The following is a 12,033-nucleotide window of genomic DNA, read 5'->3' on the forward strand; positions in this document are numbered from 1 at the left end:
CGACGGGCCATGAATGGCCGGAAAATTCTGGCCCAGATGTTTGACACTGACTTAAGGACCTTTATAAACAACTGATACTTACTGGAAGGCCTGATTTACCAGGAATCCCTGCTTGTCCCTACAAAAACAAAATTAAACATGATTAAACATATTACAATGATTAAACTACGGGGGTGATTATCCGACCTTGCCACGCCTGGCGCGAATCACTCTGATCTCAGAAAATAGTGTGTGGGCCTAAAAATCGGTCTCGCACCTGGCGCCAAATGGTTTGCAATCGTCCTGGCCCCTTTCTACTGGCACAAGCCGGATCATGCCCAGAAAGGGCATGAGGCTGATTAGCAAGAGATTGACTTGATGTCAGTCTCATTAGCAAGTTCGGCACGTAATAGTTCCCCCTCTCCCGGAATGTTCCCACATTTCCGGTGGGAGGTCACACAGGCACGCATCAGTGCTGGTCTCCACTAGTCTAGGACAGGTGCAATGGCCCTGCTGGGGGGATTGGAGGCCATTGAAGCCCTCAGGTGGTCAGGAGCATGGCTGGGCACTGCCCACCTAACAGTGCCTACAGGACACCCTGGCAATGCCCACCGGACACAGAGCCAGATGAATAAGAAAGCCAGGTAGTTGAATATTTTATATCGACTCGTTATCTAACAAAATATTTATATTTTATAAATTATCCATTTATACTCAGCTCACCAAAGCTCATGCATAGGCAAAGTGCTTCACTTTCATCTCAAACCAAACTGCATGTATTGCCAGCTCCAGAAAACAGTGGGTAACCCTCTTTGCCATTCATCTTTAAGAAATCCGTCGGGTATTTTTGGACTTAATCAGTTTTGAACACTTACATCAGCTCCAACTTTTCCATCCAGTCCAGGCAGTCCTGGAAGCCCCGGAGATCCTGGAGGACCCGGTAAGCCTGGTGAACCAGGTGGGCCTGGTGGACCTGCCTTTCCAAAGTCAGGCCTTGGACCTCTGAATCCAAAATCAGGCTAAATGAAGAGAAATGCATCAATCAGAATTAGTAATACTCCCATACTTTTAGAAGTTAATCTGCCAGAGCAAATATGCCTCGATTCTACAGGAAGACCAACATTTGCCAGCCTATACTTGGGGAAATGGCGAATGTTGAGCTTGAAGAAATGCTAAAAATGGCCTAATTTAGTTAGAAGGTTAGTGTCTATTCCATGAGAGTCTTTAAATTAGCCTTAAGAATTTTATCCTAAACTTGTTAAAGATACATGAGGATGGCCTACAATTTTTTAATGTCCAGAACTCAATTCCAACAGAACAATCAATTCCAATAGAAATCTTGAGCAGAATCCTTTGAGATCATGAAATTGGGTAAGTTGGATAAATTCAATAATTCAAGACCACATTTCATTCTTTGTTTAACTCTATTCCAATTGAAAGAAGCCAAATTCCACGTGACATTTTTTGAACCAGCTACTGATCATCAAAGTTTTCCTCGATAAAGCGTATGAGGCGGGAATATTAAATTAAGCATTCACTTTTAAAATTTCTTCAGATTGGAGCAATTTTAGTTTTTCTCATAACTTTTTACATTTACACCTTTATTTATCTAACACTGCAGTAAAAAAAGAACACGTCCCACACACTGCGGTGAAGAAATGGATCAAAGTTGTTTCTCTTAAGCAAACCTGTGGGACACCATGGGGAAGATGCCAGAATTTGTTGCCAATCACTTTGACTGGAGAAAGTAGGGATATACATTCATTGTCAGCTACTATGCAGGGAAAGTTTTCACAAACACACACAGGGCTGGGATTTTATGGTAAGGTGGAACCAAAAGTGTGTGGTCCATTTGTTCATTGCCCATTATTGCTTTTATGGTAAACTACGTTACTGTAGAAGTAGAAATGGGCAGCACAGTGGCGCAGTGGTTAACACTGCTGCCTCACAGCGCCAGGGACCCGGGTTCAATTCCAGCCTTGGGTCACTGTCCGTGTGGAATCTGCACCTTCTCCGTGTCTGCATGGGTTTCTTTTGGATGCTCCGATTTCCTCCAAAAGACGTGCTGGTTAGGTGCATTGGCCATGCTAAATTCTTCCTCAGTGTCCCTGAACAGGCGCTGGAGTGTGGCAACTAGGGGATTTTCACAGGAACTTCATTGTAGCGTTAATTTAAGCCTACTTGTGATATTAATGAATAAATAAACTTTAAATTTAAAAGTAAAAGGATTAAAGTGTAGTTCAATTTTTAGATAAATTCCCCTCAAGGTAAAAGAGGACCACAGTGAGGTGATAATGGATCCCAATCTCTTCCTTTCAGATCAGACATAACTTGGTGAAGTTATGTCTGGTCTTTTGTACACCTGCATTTCTGGCCAGTAATACACTGGCTGAAACTGCATATCAGGAAAATTCTGCACCCAAATTCAAAGTTCTGCAGTTAATTTAATGCACATTAAATGAACGGTGGAAAAAATAAAATCACCAGCCTGGAAGTGAACAGTTTCCTGAAATGTGCTTGCAGCCTATGTCAAAGAACGGCTAATTGGGCTGTTGGAGGCATGTCGGAGGAGTGACGATGTCTATGTGTCCACCGCCATAAATCTATCATCAGCTTAGGGGAGCAAGAGAGAAGATTGTGGAAAAGGAAACAATATACAGCTTTCAGTCAATGTATTAAATGTTGTCTTAAAAAATAAAGGAAACTTTAATCTTTGTCTGAAATCACTTTTTACTTTCTTTTCTAATAATACTCTGGAAACAAATTATATCAGCATAAATATATGTGTAAATGTACACTTGACGCAGGCCTGGCCCCATGACAGGACTTAGTGCTGAAGGGATGAGAATTCAGATGAGGCCCATAAAAAGTGACTTGTGAGATTAGCTTCTGTTTGCAGTTCTCCAATAGTAAGTCAAAAAACTTGGTCAAAGAAGAGAGAGAGGAATTACCAAAGCTCTCTAATGAGCCAAGTGTAGGCAGTGAACAGGAGCAACAACAGCCTTTTTCTGCCAGGGTCAGGAAGTCCTCCAGGCATCTGCAGACCAGGCACTGGGAGGGCATCACACAGGGCATCAATGCCAGAAGCATTTCTCCAAGATCAGTGTCAGTAAAGTTTATTTATTAGTGTCACAAGTAGGCTTACGTTAACGCTGCAATGAATTTACTGTGAAAATACCCCCAGTCGCCGCACTCCAGCGCCTGACCAGGTACGCTGAGGGAGAATTTAGCATGGCTAATGCACCTAATCAGCATGTCTTTTGGACTGTGGGAGGAAACCGGAGCACCCGGAGGAAACCCACGCAGCCACAGGGAGAATGTGCAGACTCTGCACGGACCGTGACCCAAGCCGGGAATTGAACCCGGGTCCCTGGCGCTGTGAAGCAGCAGTGCTAACCACTGTGCCACTGTTGCAAGGCAGGAAAAAAGCAGATCTGGCCAGAAGGGTTAGGGTGCCCTGATACTTTTTCATTACAATCACAATAACAACACTCACAGTCACCACAACACTGCCATCCTTCACTACCCCTGTCCGGTAGCCACTGCACCCTATTCCACTGAACGTTTTTCCTTGTTCCTGAGTACTCAGCACTCTTATATTTCATTCAGCCCCATTTCTCTCTCTCACACACACACACACGCACACACACACACACACACACCACACACACACACACACACAGAGCTTGACACGCTTTAATCTTTCTTTGGGCTGCACACAACAGAAGGTGACAGCTGCCAGAGGAGTGAGAGCATGTCTGCACCACAGCTCCCCACTTGAAGAATAATGGGAAGGGATACAGATATTGTGACCATTAGCCATGCTGGCGGTGACACCAAGCAAGACATTTATTTTATATACCTAATCCTCCTTGCCTCATTTTAGTTTAGTTTTCCCTCATACCTCTGCATGTAAAAACTGCATATTCTTTCAACATCCATTTCATTTTCTCTGCTCTCCTCACCCCACAAGCTTCTTCAATTATAGAATCACAGAATCCCTGCAGTGCAGAAGGAGGCCATTCAGCCCATCGAGCCTACACTGACAATGATCCCACCCAGGGTCTATCCCCATAACCCCATGTATTTTCCCTGCTAATCCCCCTGACACTAAGGGGCAATTTAGCACGGCCAATCAACCTAACCTGCGCATCTTTGGAGTGTGGGAGGAAACCGGAGCACTCGGAGGAAACCCATGCAGACGTGGGGAGAATGTGCAAATTCCACAGTGACCCGAGGCAGGAATTGGACCCAAGGTCCTTGGTGCTGTGAGGCAGCATTGCTAACCACTCTGTCAACATGCAGAGAACATCAATGTCCCTCAGCCAATGAAGGAACTGGAGTATGTGTTGATGACGATGCAGGTCACTTAATCTGACACGTGCAAACACCACCTCAGAGACTTGACACCAGGCGGACCTTGGAGGTCAGGTTAGACATTGAGCTAGGATATAATTGGACTTACCTGGTATAGGCTGAACAATAGCTGTCACAGCTGTCAGCAGAGGCTCCATTATGGTGGATGCTGCTGTTTTATTCATGGAGTTGGCCAGGATTGGACAGGATTTCACCCATGCTCTGCAAGAAGCACGATAAGCCTAGAGCTGGACAGCTACCTTGGAACCATTGTACACAAGCTCACTATGGAAGCTAAACACCTGGCATTGACCTTCTCGGAGATCTACTCCCACTGGAAATGGGAATGTCGCCTGGAGGGCATTCTGCTTTTCAGTGGAAACAAAGACACCCGATTTCCCAGCCTGCAAGGAGGCAAGTGTGCAATGAATCAAAGAATCCTACATTTGGCCCATCGAGTCTGCACCGACCACAATCTCACCCAGGCCCTATCTCCACAACCCCATGCATTTACCCCACTAGTCTCCCTGACAATAAGGGGCAATTTAGCATGGCCAATCCACCTAACCCGCACATCTTTGGACTGTGGGAGGAAACCGGAGCACCCAGAGGAAACCCACACAGACACAGGGAGAATGCGCAAACTCCGCACAGACAGTGACCCAAGCCCGGAATCGAACCCAGGTCCCTGGAGCTGTGAAGCAGCAGTGCTAACCAGGTCCCTGGCACTGTGAGGCAGTGGTGCTAGCCACTGTGCTACCGTGCCGCCCATAAATATTGGTAGTAGCTAAGCATCAGAATCATTTTAATGAGGTCCCAGTAGAAATTGAATGCATTAGCGAGGACTATTTGAAAAGGTAGCATGCGTCCCGGTCCACATACCCATTTTTAGCCACAATCAAATGTTTGGGCCTTTATCCTTTAATTCCTCCATGGCCTTATGCCTCCTTCTCTCATTCACCTCTGAAGTGCTGTACAACATCATTCATTACTTCCACCTAACCCTTCCCATTCACATCTGCAAGTTTTTGACTCTATGGCCTCCTCCTTCACTGTACACTTGGTGGCTGTGCGTCCAGCCACTCAAGTCCCTCGCCTTGAATTTAATTCCTTAAATCACCATTTGCTTCTGCTCTTCGCTGAACCCTATCTCTTTCACTCAGCTTTGGTCACATTTCTTAACGTTTCATTCTGTGGTGTGGTAACCATTTATCCCCTCGTCTCTGGGAAGAACCTTGGGTTGTTTTTTTCATATGTTGAAACATATTGACACATCATGAAGGATTGCAAAGTGGTGAAAATACTGTCAGTATCATCGCCATTCTTTTCTTTGAATTCAAACAAAAATAGTTCCAAAAAGAAAAGCGACAAAAACAATGGAACCTTGAGTTTTAATTTTCTCCGATCGTCCATTGATCAGTGTATTCATATAAAAGTACTAGGTGTGATATTTTGCTGCAATTGGTCGCCATATTTTCTTAACTTGAGTAAATGTTCAAAGAGACCGATTCACGTGATCTTAAACCTAAACTATGTTAAAATATAATAATCAAATGGCAATTCTACAGGACATGCAAGCAACTAGCCAAACTATGCTTGCTAATGGGGATTGTATGAAGGAATTTACATGCATTCTATTCTATAGATGCATGCACAAATCATGATGCAGCAAGAACTTTTACGTAACACAAACAGGGTCTAAGAGCTGGTAAAACTATCAATTGCATCTATTAGAATGAATACCTCGGAATTAGGGATAATCCTCTGAGAGGGGAAAAAAATTGGAAAAATGGTTAGTCATATCTTAACAGTGTGAAACATCATTTACCCATTGGGACAAAAATGAGAAAAACTTGCAAAAATACAGCAGTGAGGTCAGGAATTGGGAACAGTCAGCTATTTGGTGAACTCATCCTCCCAAAGGTAAGGTTTCTCCAATGCCCTCCATCCCCACCATTTCCAATTGATCCCATAGGAAAGTTTTAACAGTAACGTTGCACACAGCCCCCTGACTGACAACCTTCAATCTTCAACTTTAGAGATTTATTTCAGGCTGGCTAACAGTGTCTCACAAAGCCATCAGTCATGTGCCTTGCATTTGGTGGAAAACACTGCTAGATACAAACATGAATTAGGACCAGGAGGAGGCCACTTGGCCCCTCGAGCTTGTTCTGTCATTCAATTTGATCATGGCTGATCTCATTGTAACCGTAACACCACATTCCTGCCTATCATAGAATAGAACATAGAATCCCTACAGAAGGAGGCCATTCGGCCCATCGAGTCTGCACCAACCACCATCCCACCCAGGTCCTATTTACGTAACGCCACATATTTGCCCTGCTAATCCCCCTGACACTAGGGTCAATTTAGCATGGCCAATCAACCTAGCCCACACATCTTTCGATTGTGGGAGGAAACGGGAGCACCCAGAGGAAACCCATGCAGACACGGGGAGAATGTGCAAACTCTACACAGACAGACAGTCACCCGAGGCCAGAATTGAACCCGGGTCCCTGGCGCTGTGAGGCAGCAGTGCTAACCACTGTGCCACCATGATGCCTCTGATAACCTTTCACCCTCTTGTTAATCAAGAATCTATCTAACTCTGCCTTAAACATATTCAAAGACTTGCCTTTTGAGGAAGAGTTCCAAAGATTCACGACCCTCAGACGGAATGAATTCTCTTCAGCTCTGTCTTAAATGACCGACCCCTTACTTTTAGACAGTGACCCCTAGTTCTAAATTCTCCCACAAAAGGAAACATCCTTTCCACATCGACCTGGTCAAGACCCTACAGGATCTTAAAGGTTTCAATCAAATCAAATCAAATCTTACTCGTCTAAACTACAGTGGATACGAATCAAATTTCTCCAACCTTTCTTCATAAGACAACCCACCCATTTCACGTATTAGTCCAGTAAACCTTCTCCGAAATGTTTTCAATGCATTTACATCTCTTAAATTAGGAGATCAATACCGCACACATATTCCAGATGTGGTCTCACTCATGCCCTGTAATCAATTTACCTCACAACAAATGGTAACATTTTGTTAGCTTTCCTAATTACGTGCTGTACGTGTATACTAACCTGTTGTGATTCATGCACTAGGACCCCCAGATCCCTCTGTACCTCAGAGCTCCGCAACCTCTCACTATTTCAATAATAAGCTTATTTATTCTTCCTGATAAAATGGAGAATTTCACATCTGCCTGCGTTATACTCCATTTGCCAGATCTTTGCCCATTCACTTAATCTACTGATGTCCCTTTATAGCCTCCTGATGTTCTCTTCACAATTTATTTTCTTACCTATCTTTGTGTCATTGGCAAATTTCGCAATCGTACCTTCAGTCCCTTCAGCCACGTCATTTATATCAATGCTAAAAAGTTAAGGCCCCAGGGCTGATCCCTGTGGCATGCTGTGGATCCTTGTGCTAAAGTCTGAAGGAAGAAAAATGGCTTGTTGCAACTGAAGGGGCGGCACGGTGGCACAGTGGTTAGCACTGCTGCTTCACAGCTCCAGGGTCCCGGGTTCGATTCCCGGCTCGGGTCACTGTCTGTGTGGAGTTTGCACGTTCTCCCCATGTCTGCGTGGGTTTCCTCCGGGTGCTCCGGTTTCCTCCCACAGTCCAAAGATGTGCGGGTTCGGTTGATTGGCCAGGTTAAAAAAATTGCCCCTTCGAATCCTAAAATGCGTAGGTTAGAGGGATTAGCGGGTAAAATATGTGGGGGTAGGGCCTGGGTGGGATTGTGGTCGGTGCAGACTCGATGGGCCGAATGGCCTCCTTCTGCACTGTAGGGTTTCTATGATTCTATGAATCGGTCACGCTAAAACAAGGGCAAGACTTCCATTTGAGAATCTGACTTTTTAATCTCTATGTTTGCAACAAGTGGTGGCACTGACCTTTAATGTCCATCCCTAGTTGTGTCAAGGATTAAGTACTTGAATGAAGTGTTTGTCTTTATAAGGGATTATGTACTTAAATTAAATATTTGGTTTATAAGGATGTCATTGAAAAAATGTAAATAAAGCGAATAGACTTTTATGAATGAGGATGCACTTGTAACTTTATTTTCTTTAATATCATCGTGGGTCCTCAATTCTGCTCATGGTGGATGCTGGGTGAGTTGGCATGGAAAGTGTATGTGCAAAGAATGGTGGGTGGGGGACATAGGTTGGCATAAGTTGGTACAAAACTAGCATAGGGACTATAAAGGGCCATTGGTAGATTAGCACAGCTTGGCTTGGAGGGTATGGGGGGCCATGTGGAGTGGATAGAATGCATGTGGTGGCATGTGTTGCCATGGGGGCTGGGGGGCAGGGGTGTGAGAGGTGAGGGTTGCAGGAATGTATTTTTTTTCACTACTTTTTAAATAAAATTCTTAGATACAGTGCATGAGCACAGAGGCAGACCTTCTGCCGAGCCCACCTGCAGGTAGCAGTCTCCCCACTTGTTCTGGGGTCGCCCATCCCAGCTCCCAGAGAGTTCCAACCAGCCCAGAACAAAAGTCTGAACTTCCAGGGCACTTTCTCTTGATTCAGGTTTGTGGAACTGGAGCAAAAGTTCAGGCCTCAAGAGATTATTGGAAGTTAACAGTTATTGCAACTCCCAACTAAGGGCAGAAAATTTAGTGTGGTCCAGTGATCAGATATGTGCTTATCCAAGATTATGTGGATCATCGGACAATATCGAACCAACCAAGAAATTAAGGTGCCCTTTCTTTTAAACCAGGCACCAATCTTGACTTCCTTCTTCATTGATGCCCCCAGGAGTGAGAAAAGACTTTAGAATCACTCATGTATTATTCCATACTAGACGATAAGATATAGGAGCAGAATTAGACCATTTGGCCCATCGAGTCTACTCCGTCATTCAATCATGGCTGATATTTTTCTCAAATCCATTCTCCTGCCTTCTCCCCATAACCCTTGATCACCTTATTGATCAAGAACCTATCTATCTCTGTCTTAAAGACACTCCATGACCTTGTCTAAGCTGACTTTTCATTCAGTAAGATTAATTATGATACTGACATTATTACATTATTTTAAAAGGACAATGCTGGCACAAGGATTTGTTTCATTGCAAGGGTCCTTCCCTTTCAAACTAACGCATCGGTGTTTCTTGAACAAGAGGCTATCTAGTTTCCCAGTGGGTCATCAGGTTGAGCCAATCACTAGTTGAGCCAAATAGCAGATCTCCAGTTTTATTCCCAGTGTGTTCTAGGTTAGCTCGCTACGTCCTTACTAAACTATAATTTCTACTACTAATTCTAGTTCAGTGACCCATGTTGGAAACATCATTGATATTGATATCTGCCACAGCTGCAATGCCACTTTACTGCGTGCATGCTAAAGAAAACGTTATACTACCATAGCACCTTTCACGGCACCCTGAAGCTCTTTATAGCCAATGAGGTGCTTTTGAAATGTAGTGATGTAGGTAAGGTCACATCAATGATTCTGTCTACATTTCCCACTGTCTTGAAAAAGCAGCCAGCATAATCAAGGATCCCACGCATCCCGGGCATACTCTCTTCCATCGGGAAAAAGTCTCAAAAGCCTGAGGTCACGTACCAACCGACTCAAGAACAGCTTCTTCCCTGCAACCATCAGACTTTTAAATGGACCTACCTCATATTAAGTTGATCTTTCTCTAAACCCTAGCTATGACTGTAACACTACATTCTGCACTCTCTCCTTTCCTTCCCTATGGATGATATGCTTTGCCTGTATACTGCGCAAGAAACAATACTTCTCACTGTATAGTAATACATGTGACAATAATAATGGCTGTGGTTGTGGAAGGTCAGCTCCAGGACATCTCTGCAGGAGCCCCTCAGGGTAGTGTCCTACACCCAAAAATCTTCAGCTGCTTCATCAATGACCTTCCCTCCATCATAAGGTCAGAAGTGGGGATGTTCGCCAATGATTGCACAATGTTCAGCGCCATTCGCAACTCCTCAGATGCTGAAGCAGTACATGTTCAAATGCAACAAGATTTGGACAACATCCAGGCTTGGGCTGACAAGTGGCAAGTAACATTCGTGCCACACAAATGCCAGGCAATGGCCATCACCAATAAGAGACACTCTCACCACCGCCCCTTGAAATTCAATGGTGTAACCATCACTGAATACCCCCACTGTCAACATCCTTGGAGTTACCATTGACCAGAAACTCAACTGGACTCACCACATAAACACAGTGGCTACAACAGCAGGTCAGAGGCTAAGAATACTGCGGCGAGTAACTCACCTCCTGACTCCCCAAAGCTTATCCACCATCTACAAGGCACAGGTCAGGAGTGTGATGGAATACTCCCACTTGCCTGGATGGTTGCAGCTCCAATACTCAAGAAGCTTGACACCATCCAGGACAAAGCTGCCCACTTGATTGGCACCACGTCTACAAACATTCAATCCCTCCACCACTGACACTCAGTAGCAGCAGTGTGTACTATCGACAAGGTGCATTGCAGCAATTCGCCAAAGATCCTTAGACAGCACCTTCGAAACCCACGGCCATTTCCATCTAGAAGGACAAGAGCAGCAGATACATGGGAACACCACCACCTGCAAGTTCCCCTCCAAGCCACTCACCATCCTGACTTGGAAATATATTGCCACTCCTTCGCAGTCGCTGGGTCAAAATCCTGGAATTCCTTCCCTAACGGCATTGTGGGTCAACCCACAGAACATGGACTGCAGTGATTCAAAAAGGCAGCTCACCACCACCTTCTCAAGGGCAACTAGGGATGGGCAACAAATGCTGGCCTAGCCAGCGGCACCCATGTCCCATGAATGAATAAAACATTTTTTTAAAATTAAAAAACCAGCAACTGCGGCGGCACTGTGATTCAGCACAGTCAGTGGCTTCAGGAAATGAGCAGGGACGTGGAGGGGGTGGGGGAGCATAAATCAAAGACGGTCGGAGAAACACTGTTGCAGACAAGAACTGAAACCATTAGAATCATTGTTTTTCCCGGAGTGGAGACATTGAGCCATTGGCCACCAGCAAGATCTTCCAGTCCCGTCAAAGTTGAAGACATTTTGTCTGGCTTGCCTGCCCGGTGCAGGGTAATCTCCAATAGGGGGATGGGGAGCTCGACGTGGATGGGACCGGAAGATCCCACGAACAGCAAGGGCTGGAAAACCCCATCCATTGAATCATATAATGATTAGAACACAGAATCAGGCCAGCTGGCGCTTCGTATCCATGCCAACGTCTCTGACAGAAACTCAGCTGGTCAACCCTCTGTTCTTTTCCTATAACTCTGCAAACATCTTCTCTTCAGGTGCTTATCAAATTTCCTTTTGGAAGCTCTGATTTTGTTGATCACAACCATACTTTCAGGTAGCACGTTCCAAATTCTACCCATTCACTGCGTCTAATTATTCCTCATGTTGCTGTTGTTTCTTTTGCCAATGTAACACAGTGTTCTCTGGTTCCAAACACTTCTGCCAATCATCTCTATCTACTTTAATGATTTTCATGATTTTGAACATTCCCAACAAAATCTACTCTCATCCTCCTCTCCTCTGAGGGGAATAACCACAGCTTCTCTAATTTATCCATATAACTGAAGTCCATCATCCCGAGAGTCATGCTCATAAATATTTTCTGCATCCTCTCTGAACATCCTCCCTAAGTATTGGACATAATACTACAGGTGAGACAGAACCAGTGTTTT

At 44.7% G+C, this 12,033-nt stretch overlaps 1 protein-coding gene across 1 annotated transcript in view; it reads right to left on the reverse strand.

Annotated features, from left to right (window-relative positions):
* The window catches only part of col9a1c (collagen, type IX, alpha 1c), a 138,802-nt gene that overhangs the window by 92,981 nt on the left and 33,788 nt on the right, over positions 1 to 12,033 (reverse strand). Inside the window, exons 7-9 of the mRNA XM_078217022.1 lie at positions 6,079 to 6,099; positions 855 to 998; positions 83 to 118 (exon numbers count right to left, since the gene is read on the reverse strand). Coding sequence (XP_078073148.1) covers positions 83 to 118; positions 855 to 998; positions 6,079 to 6,099 — 201 coding nt within the window. The remainder of the gene's footprint in view (positions 1 to 82; positions 119 to 854; positions 999 to 6,078; positions 6,100 to 12,033) is intronic.

Source organism: Mustelus asterias, chromosome 7, assembly GCF_964213995.1.
Source record: "Mustelus asterias chromosome 7, sMusAst1.hap1.1, whole genome shotgun sequence".
Classification (NCBI taxonomy): domain Eukaryota; kingdom Metazoa; phylum Chordata; class Chondrichthyes; order Carcharhiniformes; family Triakidae; genus Mustelus; species Mustelus asterias.